At 39.2% G+C, this 17,527-nt stretch overlaps 1 protein-coding gene and 1 long non-coding RNA gene across 2 annotated transcripts in view; one reads left to right on the top strand and one right to left on the bottom strand.

Annotated features, from left to right (window-relative positions):
- REEP5 (receptor accessory protein 5) overlaps nt 1-15,090 on the top strand; it is a 74,402-nt gene extending 59,312 nt beyond the window's left edge. The window contains exons 4-5 of the mRNA XM_081289134.1: nt 4,561-4,729; nt 14,713-15,090. Coding sequence (XP_081145260.1) covers nt 4,561-4,729; nt 14,713-14,762 — 219 coding nt within the window. The 3' untranslated portion in view covers nt 14,763-15,090. The remainder of the gene's footprint in view (nt 1-4,560; nt 4,730-14,712) is intronic.
- On the bottom strand, nt 14,912-17,321 carry LOC308646361. Its single transcript, XR_014021366.1, has 2 exons — nt 16,298-17,321; nt 14,912-16,255 (listed from the first exon to the last, which is right to left on the bottom strand). It is a non-coding gene; the product is annotated as an uncharacterized lncRNA (long non-coding RNA).
- Nucleotides 17,322-17,527: the final 206 nt, after the last annotated feature.

Raw genomic sequence — 17,527 nt, forward strand, 5'->3', positions numbered from 1 at the left:
ATTTGCAGTCCCACCAGCAATGTAAGAGTGTACCTTTCCCCCTACATCCTCGCCAACACTTGTTGTTGCTTGTATTCTTAATAACTGCTCTTCTGACTGGAGTGAGATGAAATCTTAGTGTAGTTTTGATTTGCATTTCTTTAATTACTAGAGATGTTGAAAATTTCATATATTTGTTGATTGATCATATATCTTCTGAGAAGTCTGTTCAGTTCATTGACCCATTTATTGATTGGGTTATTTTTTTAGTGTTAATCTTTTTGCGTTCTATATATATCCTAGAGATTAGTGTTCTGATGTGCATGTGGTAAAAATTTGCTCCCATTCTATAGGCTTTCTATTCACCTCACTGATTGTTTCTTTTGCTAAGAAGCTTTTTATAGTTTGAAACGTATCCCATTTGATTCTTGATTTTATTTCTTGCACTTTAGGGGTCTTATTAAGGAAGTAAGGGCCTACTTTTTCTTCTATTAGGCACAAGGTCTCTGGTCTAATTCCAAAGTCTTTGATCCACTTTGAATTGAGTTTTGTGCATGGTGAGATAGGTGTTTAATTTCATTTTCTACACATGGATTTCCAGTCCTCCCAGTACCATTTGTTGAAGAGGCTGTCTTTTCTCCAAAATGTTTTTGGCACCTTTTTAAAAAAAATGTTTTTATTAGATGTTGATGGAACTTTATTTTATTCATTTATTTATATGCTATACTGAGATTCGAACGCAGTGCCTCACACATGCTAGGGCAGCAGTCTACCATTGAGCCACAACCCCAGCCCTGGCACCTTTGTCTAATATGAGAAAACTGTATTTCTGTGTGTCCTCTATTTAGTACCATTGGTCTACCAATCCATTTTGGTGCCAATACCATGGTGTTTTTGTTACTATTGCTCTGTAGTATAGTTTAAGGTCTTGTATAGTGATGCCACCTGCTTCACTCTTCCTGCTAAGGATTGCTTTAGCTCTTCTGGGTCTCTTATTTTTCCAGATGAATTTCATGACTGCTTTTTCTATTTCTATGAGGAATGTCATTGGGATTTTGATCAGAATTGCATTAAATCTGTGTAGTGCTGTTGGTAGTATGGTCATTGTCATATATACCCTTTATGATGTTGAGGTAAGTCGCATCTGTCCCTAGTTTCTTCAGTATTTTTATCATGAACGGGTGCTGAATTTTGTTGAAGGGTTTTTCTGCAACTATTGATAAACAGATAAACAAAAATCATAGTTATGTGGTGAATTACACTTATTGATTTGCATATGTTATGTTAAATCATCGTGCATCCCTAGAATGAAACCAACTTGGTCAAAATATATATATATATTATATATAAATTTTTTTTTTTTTTTTTTTTTTTTTTTTTTTTGCTACTGGGGATTGAACTCAGGGCTGGGGATGTGGCTGAGTGTACCTATTTTTTATTTAGAGACAGTGTCTCACTGAGTTGCTTAGTACCTTGCTATTACTGATCCTCATGTCTCAGCCTCCTGAGCTGCTGGGATTACAGGCATGTACCACCCTGCCAAGCTCACTTTGTCTTCCAGCTCCGAGATTCCTTCTGCATGGTCTACTCTATTAGAGACTTTTATTTGAACTTTTTGATTTATTATGGCTTTTCTATTCAAGATTTGTTTGGTTCCTTTTCAATATCTCCATCTCCTTATTGAATTTCTCATTCATATCCTATACAAACTTCATTCAGTTGTTTTTCTGTGTTCTCTTGGAATTCATTGGTAACTTATGTAATCATTATTTTGAATTCTTTATCTGGTATTTCATTCAGTTGAGTATCTATGTAGTCAGTTGTTGGTGAATCTTGAGCTTTAGGAGATGTTATGACCTTGTTTCCTCCGTATTTTCTGTATTCCTGTTGATTTCTCTTCCACTCTTACGTGTGGACCATTTTAGGGCACAGTCTTCTCTTGGCAAATTGTTCTGGGATATCAGGTTGTTGTGACTTTTTTCAGTATTGTTTCCCTGCTAGTTCTTTGGTGAAGAGTGGTGTATTTCGATACTGCATATATTGTGTCAGAGCTTGAGGATCTCACTTTTCCTATAGGTCTTGCAAGAGTGGGGTCATTCTCGTAGATCAGTTAGTTTTGTATATAGCAGAGGATGTGTGGTACTCCCTCTGTGATTGCTCTTGTAGACTTAAAAACTCAATATTCTGAAGGGGTATGGCTACAGTCCCAAAAGAGACCCCTCATTGGTGTTATAGACACCGACTCCTTCCGCAAAAATAGAGACATGAGTGGGACCTTGGTGCCTGGTTGTTTGGGGGTTTTTATCTGTTATTTGTACTAAAGTATTGTTTGAGCATCATTAGTTTGGATGTGGAGCAAGGCACACTGTCTCTTGGCTGGGTGCTGTGTAGCTATATACTTAGTGTCACAGTAAAGTCCCAACACGGAGTGGCCTGGAACTGAAGCTGGTTGAAATAGTTCTCAGCTTTCCTTCTCATCAATATAAAGTAAATGGAATGGGAAGCACTGTGGATTGGAGTTTCGTCTGTACAGAGGACATCAGTGCATTCCCGGGTGGGGCTGATACATGGTTCTAACTGGAAAATTCTAGCAGCTGGGGTTTAGCTCTCATCATAGGGACTTCGTTGGGTGGTATCTCACTGAGAAGCAGTACTCCTGCTGCTTGAGTCATGGAACAACTAGAAGATGCAGCTTTCCTCTAATCCACTACCTTGAACCTGTCTGGATTGGCGTTTTTGTGGGCTTGCCTGGTCACATATGTAGTATTATTATGCACGGGTAGAGAATCTTTACCCTTAGCTCACCTATGGCCACACCTTCCTTTGCTTTCTTGACTGAGAACATTCTAGTTTCTATTATCTGTACTCAATAAATGAGCTTTGGAATCTGATGGGGAAGAGGAAGGGAGAACTGACTTAAAATCCTGACTTGGAGAGAATGGTAGTAAATTGCTTTTGTTGAGTGCTCTGATAAGGTAGGCAGTGTAGTTCCTTTAGTCCAGAAATTTCAACCTTTTGGGAATATATGGAGGAAGCTAATTCTACTTATGGTATTGTCATAATTTTGCTTGTATATTTACATTTTTGAAATAGTTTTATTAGATATCTTTTATTTTAATTATGTGTATACATCTAGCATTACTTTGAACTTCATTTCAGGTACTTACAGAACATTTGTTTAAAGATTATTGGTTCTAGGATTTGCTTTTATTCCATTTAAGGCTAACAAATTAAAACACAGGTATTCTTGCAACAGAGACAAAGCTCTTAATATGCTAACACACACCCCAAATGCTTTTTATTTTCTTATAAGAGGTAGATTTTTTAAAAATCTCAATACTTGCTTCATACAGGAAAAAACTGAGTTAAGCAGTTAAGTAATTTGCTCAGGGTTTGCCAGGTGAGTAAGTGGTACAACCAGGATTAGAACTCACTTTGTCTGAGCCTGTCCTCTTATCCACTATATACTACACAACCGTTAGGATCCCTGTTTGTAGCTGGATGCAGTGGTGTGTGCCTATAGTCCTAGCTTCTCGGGAAACTGAGTCAGGAGCATCACTTGAGGCCAGCCTGGGCAACATAGCAAGACCTTAGTGTGAGCTGCCAGTTCTGCATCTCTAGAGCAAACTTAAAACACTATTTTAGAAAGGCATTGTAACTTCTCAATCATTTTAATGCATTCATTGGTTTGGAATAATGATGACTAATCCCATAGAGTTTTGATTTAAGACATAAGAAGTTGAGAGATATTTACTTTAAGAAACTGATAAAAATACAGATTCTGCTATCCCTGGAAGTGATTTCTGTTTTATGATGAGTCATCTGGACTGTGTGGAATATAATTTGGCCAGTATCTTTTAAATAAAAATAACTCAGTATGGTGTTTATTAAACTTTCTAGGGAAATTAGCAAATCTCTGAATATTTCCTCTTAGAGGGATAAATTGCTTAGATGACTTAAAGTGCACAGTTGGTATTTATTTAAATGGTAATTTTTTTAAAGTAATTAGGGTATAAGTCTTATCTTCTTTTATCTCAGTCTAAAGGAATAGGGGTTGGGGCTCAGTGGTGGAGTGCTTGCCTAGCATGTTCGAGACGAGGCCTTGCGTTTGACTGCATATAAATACATACAATAAAGGTCTATCAACAACTGAAACTAAGAGAAGAATCTGAGGTTAGGCAGAATATTTATTCTGTGGTAGAACAAATTACTATAACTAACTTAAGCTTAATATCCATGAAGCTTGTTCTCACTAGGCTTATCTGTACAGGGCTTGACACATGTAGATAAAAATCAGTGTAAGAAAATGTAATGTTTAAGAGTTGTATAATAAAGTCTCTTATAGCTACTGTAAATTAAAATCCTGAATCTGGTGTGTCTTATCCTTCTCTTTCTTTACTACCCCATTAGTGGTCATGTTTTTCCAAGAAGATCCTCCCATTAGTTTGCAGAAAACACTGGGAATACCATTGGAGAAAATGTCGGACGGAGGCAGTACACACCTTGGGAGTGGTGGAGGTGGGGGGTGTCCTCAGAATGCCCTCGCCCTCCTCTTACCATGCTGCTTCTCATTCTGCGCAGTGTGGCTTCCTGTTGTGGTGCATGGCCCCGAGTCCTTCTAATGGGGCTGAATTTCTCTACAAGCGCATCATTCGTCCTTTCTTCCTGAAGCACCAGTCTCAGGTGGACAGTATGGTGAAGGACCTGAAGGACAAAGCCAAAGAGACTGCAGATGCCATCACTAAAGAAGGTAAGAGTCAGGGACAACTTGGTTCAACACATGGAGGAGATGTGATACAATGGGCTTCATGGCCTTCTTGTCCTCTCAGCTTTCCTTAGTTAAATGCAAAGACCACTAAATGGATTTCTTTAGGACAAGTTTGCCCATTGCCCTTTACCTTTTTTTTGGTGGTGGTGGGGGGGGGGACCAGGGATGCTTAGCCAGAGCCACATTCCAAACCCTTTTTGAAACAGATTTTCCCAAAGTTGTTGAGACTGGCCTCCAATTTGCAATCTTTCTGCCTCAGCCTCATGAGTTGCTGGGATTATAGAGACACCACTGTGCCTGGCTTGCCCTTTACTTTTCCCAAGATCCTTTGTGACGCATTCAGTAGCCTTCCATAGGCAAAGATTTTAGACATTCATCTACATGTAGCCTCTTGCACTCGGTTCCTGACCTGTTTAGTGTGCTGTTCAGACTGTTTTTGTTCTTGGTCCCAGAGAATGCCTTTTCTCAGCTCCCCTGATGGAGTTATTCAGATGCTTTTTTGTTGAGATGTTGCATGTGTCCCTAGACTAGTAATGAACCAGTGAACCCAAGAGACTATAATCCTTGAATCTGACAGTTTAATTGAAAGACAATAAAATTAAAAGGTTGTATGATAATGCGGAAGAAAATTAAGCAGCTAGAAAGATAGGGAGTACCAGGCACAGGAGGGATGTTTACAGTTTTAAGTAGGAAAATCAGGAGATCCTTACCAAGAGGGATATATTGAGTCAGACTTGGACATAGTAAAGGAGGGAACCATGGGACTAGTGCTCCAGAAGGAGCTGCATGTGCAAAAGCCCTAAAGTAGGAACAGTAAAGGAGGTGACCTAGAGGGGTAAGGGATAGCAGGAGGGGACACCGTCAGAAATGTCTGCATGGAGACAGGATGACAAATCACAGAATAGCTTTATAGGCCAGTGGGAAGGCTTTGGTTTTTAGTCTGTGTAAGAAAGATAAGGTGCTATTAGAAGATTTTGAGCACAGGATCAACATGATCTCTGGTCTGTGTATTAAGATGACTGTGGCTCTTGCATTAAGAATGGATTAGATGGGGGCCAGGGTTGTGTCTCAGTGGTATATAGCGCTTGCCTAGCATGCATGAAGCACTAGGTTCAATCCCCTGTTCCACATAAAAATAAAAAGGATAAAATGAAGGTATTGTGTCCACATATAACTAAAAAAAAATGAATTGGAGGGAGAAAGGGAAGGAAACTGGGAGACTAGCTAAAAGGTTATTGCAGTGATCTGTTTGAGATGATGGTAGTATCTTGGTTTGTACTAGCAGCAGTAGTGGGTAAGAAGTAACCTACTTCTGAAGTAGAGCCAATAGGATCTGCTTAAAATCAGGCATGAAGACAGAAGTCAAGGCCAAACTTTTCAACCTGATCAGGTGGAAGGAGAGAATTGCCACTGAGCTGGGAAAGACTGGATAGTACAGATTTAGGTGGGGAGAAATAAGATAACTCCAGAAGAAAAGTCCTTCTCAGCCAGTTGGATGCAGATGTTGAGAGTTCAGAAAACAAGTGTGGATTGTGGGTAGAAGGGAGATGAGAAACAATCAACTAAATAGACCAGTAGGGAAAAGGAAGGCAAGGTGGGGTCCTTGGGCCAAGCAAAAAGATGTTTCGGAGGAGGAAATGTGATCCATTGTCACGTGCTGTAGACAAGTTAAACTAGGTGAAGAGGAACCACTGGACTTAGCCATGGGGAAGGCACTAGTGATCTTGAGAAAACAGATTTTTGTAGAATGCTGGGAACGAAACGCTGATTGGAAGAGATGGGGAAAGGCATGAGGAATATGGACAGCTGTTTTGAGACAGTCCCTGTGAAGGGGAGTAGAAGAATGGGCTGTAACTAGAATATGGATCACAGGTCCTGGGAAATTTAAAAGTCTTTAAGGTAGGAGAAATAATACATGTCTGAAAATTAATGAGAATGCTTCAGTAGAGAGCAATTGCTGAGCCCTTGAGTAGACCAGAAATAGGATTGAAAATACAGAGAGGCATTGGGCAGAGGAGCCGCAACATTTTATAACAGAAATCAAGGTTTTTGTTGGTAGAGGTTTTAAGTAGGAAAATTTAGAAGATATTTTCTGATTACTTCAACTTCCTCAGGAAAGAAGGCCAACTGAGAAGTGATGGGAAGGGGACAGGTGTGAGCAGTTGTCTAGGACAGGGTTAACAGACTGTTCCTAAAGGGCCAGATGATACACATTTCAGGTTTTGTGGGCCATCCGGTCTCTGTTGTGATGCTCAACTCTGCCATTATGCTGTGACAGCAGCCCAAAAAAGCAATGAAAGGAGTGTGGCTGTAGTCTCATGGCCTCTCTAGGACACTGCCAGAGTAAATGGACTGAGACACTGTCATGTGATTCCAGGCAGTGTGAAAGGCTCACCTGAGACTTGTGTTTGCTTTTCTACAGCCACACTCACCTGCAGAGTAGGTGGAGAGCTGTGGTTTAAAAAAATTTTTATAGGTGTACACAATACCTTTACTTATTTCTACGTGGGTGCTAAGGATTGAACCCAGTGCCTTCCACATGCTAAGCAAATGCTCTTATCACTAAGCTACAACTCCAGCCCCAAGAGGGGTGATGTTAAGAGTTGCGAGGTCAGAGTGGGACTGTGGCTGATGTTGGTGACAGTTAAGCTGGTGAAGAGGGAAATAACAGGAGGACGCCTCTGAGTGAGGGAGTGAGCTACAGAGGTAAGTTTGTTCTGACTTGCAGCCTTCCTGTTCTCTCACTTGTGGATTGTACCCTGGGGAGCTCTAACACTGAGCTATATACCCTCGGCCCTTTTTAAAAAGTTTTTGGGCCGGCATGGTATCACGTCACCCCAACTGGAGTAGGGGCCGAGCAGAGCCGCTGCCCGCGCCTGGAACAGGCCCAGCGACCCGCTGGCGTGGTACTCACGTCACCCCAATTGGAGTAGGGGCAGAGTAGAGCCGCCACCCGCGCCCAGAACAGGCCCAGCGATCCGCCGGCGTGGTAGACACGTCACCCCAATTGGAGTAGGGGCAGAGCAGAGCCACCACCCGCGCCCGCAAGGTAGGCAGGCCTGCAACTGACCAGCAGCACAGGCCCAGTGGTCTGTGGGCGTGGTAGACACGTCACACCAATTGGAGGAGGGGCAGAGCAGAGCCGCTGCCCGTGCCTGCAAGGTAGGCAGACCTGCGACTGACCGACAGAACAGACCCAGCGGCCCGCCAGCGTGGTAGACAGATCACCCCAATTGGAGGAGGAGCACAGCCGCTGCCCGCCCCTGTAAGGGAGACTTTTCAACTATACAAGAGCAATATAAATATGTAGGGGGAAAATTTCAAAAACACAACAGTTTCACCAAGCAGAAAGAAACGCGAGCAGTATGAAACGACAAGGAAAGAAAGGACCACAAGCAATGCAGGTCAACTCAACTTTAGAAGAGGTAATAGCTGCAGCAGATGGAATGTCAGATAAAGAATTCAGGATATGCATGCTTCAGATGATCTGGAGTCTCAAGGAAGACATTATACAGCAAATTCAGACAATGAAAGATCACTTCGACAATGAATTACATAAACAAATCCAAGAAGCAAAAGATCGACTATACAGGGAGATAGAGGTTATAAAAAACAAACAAATCCTAGAAATGCAGGAAGCAATAAACCAACTTAAAAACTCAATTGAGAATACTACCAGCAGAGTTGAACACTTAGAACATCAGACAATGAAGACAAAGTATTTCGACTTGAAAAGAACATAGACAGCTCAGCAAGACTGTTAAGAAACCATGAGCAGAACATCCAAGAAATATGGGATAACATCAAGAAACCAAACTTAAGAGTCATTGGGATACAGGAAGGTATAGAGGTCCAAACCAAAGGAATGAGCAATCTATTCAATGAAATAATACGAGAAAACTTCCCAGACTTGAAGAATGAGACAGAATCCCAAATCCTGGAAGCCTACAGGACGCCGAATGTGCATAATCATAAGAGATCCACAACAAGACACATTATAATGAAGATGCCCAACATACAGAATAAGGAGAGAATTTTAAAAGCTACAAGAGAAAGGAAACAGATTACATTTAGGGGTAAACCAATCAGGATAACAGCTGATCTCTCAACACAGACTCTGAAAGCAAGAAGATCCTGTAACAACATATTTCAAACACTGAAAGAAAATGGGTTCCAACCAAGAATCGTGTATCCAGTGAAATTAAGCTTCAGGATGGAAGATGAAATTTAAACTTTTGTTTATCATGGAAGGTTTTAAGAATTTGCAGCTAGAAAACCATCTCTTCAAAACATCCTTGGCAAAACATTACAGGAAGAGGAAATGGAAAATAACAATGAAAACCAACAGTGGGAGGTAGGACAGTAAAGCGGGAAAAATAATCAAAGAGGAAAACAAACCATGTTTAGTAACATAAATAAACAAATATGGCTGGAAGAACAAACCATATCTCACTAATAACCCTAAATGTTAATGGCTTAAACTCACCAATAAAGAGACACAGGCTAGTAGAATGGATCACAAAACAAGACCCAACAATATGCTGCCTACAGGAGACACATTTGATAGGAAAAGACATACATAGACTGAAGGTGAAAGGTTGGGAAAAATCATATCACTCATATGGACTTCGGAAACAAGCAGGAGTGTCCATACTCATATCAAATAAAATAGATTTCAAGCCAAAGTTAATCAAAAGGGATAAAGAAGGACACTGCATACTGCTCAAGGGAACCATACACCAACAAGACATAACAATCATAAATATATATGCCCCAAACAATGGTGCAGCTATGTTCATCAAACAAACTCTTCTCAAGTTCAAGAGTCTAATAGACCACCATACAATAATCATGGGAGACTTCAACACACCTCTCTCACCACTGGACAGATCCTCCAAACAAAAGTTGAATAAGGAAACTATAGAACTCAATAACACAATTAACAACCTAGACTTAATCGACATATATAGAATATACCACCCAACATCAAGCAGTTACACTTTTTTCTCAGCAGCACATGGATCCTTCTCAAAAATAGATCATATATGATGTCACAAGGCAACTCTTAGACAATATAAAGGAGTAGAGATAATACCATGCATCTTATCTGATCATAATGGAATGAAACTGAAAATCAATGATATAAGAAGGAAGGAAAAATTATGCATCACTTGGAGAATGAACAATAGGTTACTGAATGATCAGTGGGTTATAGAAGACATCAAGGAGGAAATTAAAAAATTCTTAGAGTTAAATGAAAACACAGACACAACATATCGGAATCTATGGGACACATTGAAAGCAGTTCTAAGAGGAAAATTCATTGCTTGGAGTGCATTCCTTAAAAAAAAAAACTAACAAATAAATGATCTCATACTTCATCTCAAAATCTTAGAAAAAGCAAAATAACAGCAAAAGAAGTAGAAGGCAAGAAATAATTAAAATCAGAGCTGAAATTAATGAAATCGAAACAAAAGAAACAATTGAAAAAATTGACAAAACCAAAAGTTGGTTCTTTGAAAAAATAAATAAAATTGACAGACCCTTAGCCATGCTAACGAAGAGAAGAAGAGAGAGAACTCAAATTACTAGCATACGGGATGAAAAAGGCAATATCACAACAGACACTTCAGAAATACAGAAGATAATCAGAAATTATTTTGAATCCTTATACTCCAATAAAATAGAAGATAGTGAAGGCATCGATAAATTCCTTAAGTCATATGATCTGCCCAGACTGAGTCAGGAGGATATAGACAACCTAAACAGACCAATATCAATTGAGGAAATAGAAGAAACCATCAAAAGACTACCAACTAAGAAAAGCCCAGGACCGGATGGGTATACAGCAGAGTTTTACAAAACCTTTAAAGAGGAACTAATACCAATACTTTTCAAGCTATTTCAGGAAATAGAAAAAGAGGGAGAACTTCCAAATTCATTCTATGAGGCCAACATCACACTGATTCCTAAACCAGACAAAGACACTTCAAAGAAAGAAAACTACAGACCAATATCTCTAATGAACCTAGATGCAAAAACCCTCAATAAAATTCTGGCGAATCGGATTCAAAAACATATCAAAAAAATTGTACATCATGATCAAGTAGGATTCATCCCTGGGATGCAAGGCTGGTTCAATATACGGAAATCAATGTTACTCACCACATCAATAGACTTAAAAATAAGAACCATATGATCATCTCGATAGATGCAGAAAAAGCATTCGACAAAGTACAGCATCCCTTTATGTTCAAAACTCTAGAAAAACTAGGGATAACAGGAACATACCTCAACATTGTAAAAGCAATCTACGCTAAGCCTCAGGCTAGCATCATTCTGAATGGAGAAAAATTGAAGGCATTCCCTCTAAAATCTGGAACAAGACAGGGATGCCCTCTCTCACCACTTCTGTTCAACATAGTCCTCGAAACACTGGCCAGAGCAATTAGACAGACGAAAGAAATTAAAGGCATAAAAATAGGAAAAGAAGAACTTAAATTATCACTATTTGCAGATGACATGATTCTATACCTAGCAGACCCAAAAGGGTCTACAAAGAAACTATTAGAGCTAATAAATGAATTTAGCAAAGTGGCAGGATATAAAATCAACACGCATAAATCGAAGGCATTCCTGTATATCAGCAACAAATCCTCTGAAATGGAAATAAGGACAACCACTCCATTCAAAATATCCTCAAAGAAAATAAGATACTTGGGAATCAACCTAACAAAAGAGGTGAAAGATTTATACAATGAAAACTACAGATCCCTAAAGAGAGAAATAGAAGAAGATCTTAGAAGATGGAAAAATATACCCTGTTCATGGATAGGCAGAACTAACATCAAAATGGCAATATTACCAAAAGTTCTCTATAGGTTTAATGCAATGCCAATCAAAATCCCAACGGCATTTCTTGTAGAAATAGATAAAGCAATCATGAAATTCATATGGAAAAATAAAAGACCCAGAATAGCAAAAACAATGCTAAGCAGGAAGTGTGAATCAGGCGGTATAGTGATACCAGATTTCAAACTATATTACAGAGCAATAGTAACAAAAACAGCATGGTACTGGTACCAAAACGGGGGTGGACCAATGGTACAGAATAGAGGACACAGAAACCAACCCACAAAACTACAACTTTCTTATATTTGATAAAGGGGCTAAAAGCATGCAATGGAGGAAGGATAGCATCTTCAACAAATGGTGCTTGGAAAACTGGAAATCCATATGCAACAAAATGAAACTGACTCCCTTTCTCTTGCCATGCACAAAAGTTAACTCAAAATGGATCAAGGAGCTTGATATCAAATCAGAGACACTGCGTCTGATAGAAGAAAAAGTTGGCTATGATCTACATACTGTGGGGGTGGGCTCCAAATTCCTCAATAGGACACCCATAGCACAAGAGTTAACAACTAGAATCAACAAATGGGACTTACTCAAACTAAAAAGTTTTTTCTCAGCAAAAGAAACAATAAGAGAGGTAAATAGGGAGCCTACATCCTGGGAACAAATCTTTACTCCTCACACTTCAGATAGAGCCCTAATATCCAGAATATACAAAGAACTCAAAAAATTAGACAATAAGATAACAAATAACCCAATCAACAAATGGGCCAAGGACCTGAACAGACACTTCTCAGAGGAGGACATACAATCAATCAACAAGTACATGAAAAAATGCTCACCATCGCTAGCAGTCAGAGAAATGCAAATCAAAACCACCCCAAGATACCATCTCACTCCAGTAAGATTGGCAGCCATTAGGAAGTCAAACAACAACAAGTGCTGGCGAGGATGTGGGGAAAAGGGTACACTTGTTCATTGTTGTTGGGACTGCAAATTGGTGCAACCAATTTGGAAAGCAGTATGGAGATTTCTTGGAAAGCTGGGAATGGAACCACCATTTGACCCAGCTATTCCCCTTCTCGGTCTATTCCCTAAAGACCTAATAAGAGCATGCTACAGGGACACTGCTACATCGATGTTCCTAGCAGCACAATTCACAATAGCAAGACTGTGGAAGCAACCTAGATGCCCTTCAATAGACGAATGGATAAAAAAAATGTGGCATTTATACACAATGGAGTATTACTGTGCATTAAAAAATGACAAAATCATCGAATTTGGAGGGAAATGGATGGCATTAGAGCAGATTATGCTAAGTGAAGCTAGCCAATCCCTAAAAAACAAATGCCAAATGTCTTCTTTGATATAAGGAGAGTAACTAAGAACAGAGTAGGGACGAAGAGCACGAGAAGAAGATTAACATTAAACAGGGATGAGGGGTGGGAGGGAAAGGGAGAGAGAAGGGAAATTGCATGGAAATGGAAGGAGACCCTCAGGGTTATACAAAATTACATAGAAGAGGAAATAAGGGGTAAGGGGAAAATAATACAAGGGGGAGAAATGAATTACAGTAGAGGGGGTAAGAGAGGGGAGGGGAGGGAGGATAGTAGAGGATAAGAAAGGCAGCAGAATACAACAGACACTAGAATGGCAGTATGTAAATCAATGGAAGTGTAACTGATGTGATTCTGCAATCTGTATACGGGGTAAAAATGGGAGTTCATAACCCACTTGAATCAAAGTGTGAAATATGATATATCAAGAACTATGTAATATTTTGAACCAACAATAAAAATTTAAAAAAAAATTTGTTAGTTGTAAATGGACAGAATGCCCCCCCCTTTTTTTAAATGCAGTACTGAGGATCGAACACGTTCTAGGCAAGTTCTCTACCACTGAGCTGCAGCCCCAGCTGACCCTCAGCCCTTTTTACTTCTATTTTTTAAAATTTTGAGACAGTCTGTTAAGGTGCTAAGGCTAGCCTCAAACTCATGATCCTCCTGCTTCAGTCACCTAAGTAGCAGGGAATACAGGCATGCTTTATGGCAATTGGTGCCAGTTTTTTAAGAGCTTTCTTTTCTGCCCTTCCTTGCCCAAGCCTAACTGGCAACCCATGGTAATATCATTTTTGTCTAGTTCACCCACATTTTATTGCCTCTTGGTTTTCATACAGTATATCAATACTCAAATTCAATTTAATTTGATACGACATTCCAAATCAGGGACATAAAAATTACTAATTGTTTGACACCTTTTAGATGTCTCATTCTGGGTTCACTAGTGCTTTTTCATAGGGCTATTGAGAAAGAGGCTGCAGTTTCTCTAACTTTGTTTAGCAACTTGAGTAAATGAGAGCTGCTGCCAGGCAGTTGACGAAGTAGGACTCCGGGCTCCAAGAACAGCTGCAGGGGCTGGGGTTGTGGATCAGTGGTAGAGTGCTCATCTAGCATGCAGGAGGTACTGGGTTCGATTCTCAGCACCACATAAATGTAAAATAAAGATATTGTGTCCATCTAAAAACTTATTAACAAACAAACAGCTGCAGTTTACAACCTGACTGGAGGCTTCTAGACAAGCCTCCCCCACCACCATCTCACACACCACACTGGTTCTTATGACACATTCCAGGCCCCTTCCTGTCATAGGAGGGGTAGCCCAGTTAGTATAAATATTTGTAGTACTGGCACGAGGACTTTCTAGTTTTTGTCACCATGGGACAACACAACTTGGTTCTCATTAGGTTGATGAGTAGTGAAATCTCATAGGAGAGTAGCAAATGCAAATGAGAATTTGAATGTACAAAGAACGCTACTAGGAATCTCTGCCTCTTTTGATGCAGAAAGGAGGACAGATAGTTTGGGAGACACTATTACACAAAGAAGCAAGGCTAGATGAACTTCAAGTATTTCACTATTGTCTTCAGGATTTGTGCTCAGAAGAGGTGCCGGGTCTATTTCACGGAAACCCTCACAGCCCTGACCGCAAACCCATGTGTGCTGTCATCTGCACATGAGTCACCCGAGCTCCGTTATCTAGTAGTTACCTTAGCCACACAGCTTATATTGCCAAAAGTTTTGATAAAATTTTCTTACCCTCTTTCTTAACAGCCAAGAAAGCTACGGTGAATTTACTGGGTGAAGAGAAGAAGAGTACCTAAACCCTTGAACGGATAGAGCCTTCCCGCCCAGCCCCCTGCACCTTCCTCTTAGAGCTTGACATTATTTTAGGGACTGTGGTACAATCATTTTAATGTTGCCTTGGAAACATTTTTTGATATATTAAAAAATGGAATGTGTTGTAAGGGTGTTTTTTTTTTTTTTTGCTTTTACTGTCTGTACATTACATAGGGAGCATTTTAATTTAAATTTAATGCAGTGGCAGTATCTAAATTTTTGAAAATATATTTTGCCTCTAGGTAGGAAAAGACATGTATGTTACTATCCTGAAGGAAATGTAAACTAAAAATAAAATTTGTATATCCCACAGGCTCTGTACTTTACTGGGCTCACTCTGCATGCTTTTTGTCTAAACATTTAGGAAATCTTCATGGTTCTTATTCATATAAATATTTTTAGTGGATTTGTGTGTATACATAGACAGAAGTGTTACTATGACGTGCATAGTGCTTATGGGGAAGAGGCCAGGAGAAGATTGTATATGCCATTTAAAATTTCTGTACAATAAGACCACCTACCTCAAGCTGGTAGGATTTGCTAAACATACTTCAGAAAATGAACACACATCAGTCATATTAAAAAAAAAAAAACTGAGAAATGAGGTTGAATGGAAGTCAGCTTGGTTATTTTCCTAACATGGTAGCCCTGAATGCCAGGACAGCTTTTTAGAGTAGTCAGTCACTTTGGCAACAATTGGGGAAATCTACACACACATAGTAACCTATAACTCCCAATTTTCTGTAGAAATAGTACTACTGTCTTATCTGCCTACTAGCTTTACATTTGTCTGTTTCTAAGATGCTGAAGTGAAAACCATTCCTGTTTTTACTTTTAAAGGTGAGCAGCATGTTGGTTTGGTCTTTTCCTTCCTCCCAGTTGTCATGTGCTTGTTAATATCGTGAGCAGCAATGTGCCTGCCATGACACGCAGCTCTAGGAGCAGCTCTGTGGAATGGAAAGGGAGCATGCAGCTTGTAATCTGGTTGGCAGTGCTTAAGTTTAACTGCCTTTGACCTTTAAGGCCAGAGAAAAAGTTAAACTCACAGAGTCCTCTTCAGTTGACAAGCAGAATTATTTGTTGTCCAATTAAATGCCTTCATGATAAATGACTTATGACTACATAGTTAAAGTATAGAATAAAAAAGTTTAAATGAATGCCTCTAGCTTGAATGGCTAAACAGCTTATAGAGCTCTGGGGTAGACAATCTGAATTTCACATCATTCTGTTAGGATCCTTTTGAATTAGACTAAACTAGACCAAAATACATGTATAACAAAATAAGATTAAATATCCAGCCAGTTGGGCTGGGGTTGTCGCTCAGTGGTAGAGCACTTGCCTAGCGTGTGTGAGGCCCTTGGTTCGATCCTCAGCACCACATAAACCTGAATAAGTAAAACAAAGGTTCTGTGTCTGACTACAACTAAAAAATAAACATTTTTTTAAATGCTTAAAAAAAATCCATCCAGTAAAATACCTTTTTTTTTTTTTTTTTTTTAAATTGAGCTGGGGATAGAACCTAGGGGCATTTTACAACTGAGCTACATTCTCAGCCCTTATTATTTTGAGACAGTCTTACTAAGTTGCTGAGGCTGGCCTTGACCACGCAATTTTCCTGCCTCAGCCTCCCTAGTCACCAGATTATAGGTGTGTACCAGTGCTCCTGGCTCAGTAAATACTTTTAAAGAAAAAAAGATATGAATAGCTTTCATAAGATGATATATCATGATGTAAAAAAAATTTACCCTAATATACATCAGAGCATTTATTTTTCCTGGGAAAACTGATTATTAGGCATCTTATTACTTAAAGGAAAAAAATGAAGTTTTTAGAAAACAAGCAAAATTGTTATTGTAAGAAAAAAAATCAAGCCAACATTAAAAAGAAATTTCAAAGCATTTAAATCCATTTCCCATAAATAAAAACACTTTCCCTGGTGATAGAGGAATGAAAACTAGCAACTTCTAGTATATAGAATATATGATTGGATTGTTAGTATATAAAATATATTATCAGACAAGATGGAGAAGCATAAAATATTGCTCATAATTACAGATTATGTAAAAATATCAATGTAAATGCTATTAAAGTATATTCTAAATGCAATTTTTTTGTTGTCTTGATACTACATCTGTCTCCTATGGTGTACCCTGCAAGAAATTTGTTTTGGGCAGTTGATATGTGTTTTAATGGCAGAAGTTATGAGTCAAGCCATTCTGTCTCTCAATTTCACCAATAAAATATTGCCATGTTTGAAAAACTACTTAAGCCTGTGTCTGGCTAGAAGACAAAGCATTTGTTTGTACATGAATGGTATTTCAGGGATATAGAAAGTAACAGAATTCCTAGTAAACATTTGAAATTCTTCAAGATGAAGAAAATAATTCATTCAGTAATTCCTCCCTTACTGGAAAGCTTCAAGCATTCAGATTAACAAAATAACTGCTCTCCTGGGAGAATCGTCAACCCACAACTACAGACAAGGAACATAGCCTGCTGGATATGGTAGCGCACACCTGTAATCACAACAACTCGGGAGGCTGCAGCAGGAAGATCATAAGTTCAAGGTCAGCCTGGACAATTTAGCAAGACCCTGTCTCAAAATAAATAAGGGCTTGGATTCTACTCAGTGGCGAAGTGCCCCTGGGTCCAATCCTTGGTACCAAAAAATAAATAAGTAAACAACAATAACAAAAAAAAAATCCTTTAAATAAGTCATCACCTATCCTGAAGGTGTGACACACAGAAT

This window comes from Spermophilus citellus (assembly GCF_964194105.1).
Source record: "Spermophilus citellus genome assembly, chromosome: 1".
NCBI lineage: Eukaryota > Metazoa > Chordata > Mammalia > Rodentia > Sciuridae > Spermophilus > Spermophilus citellus.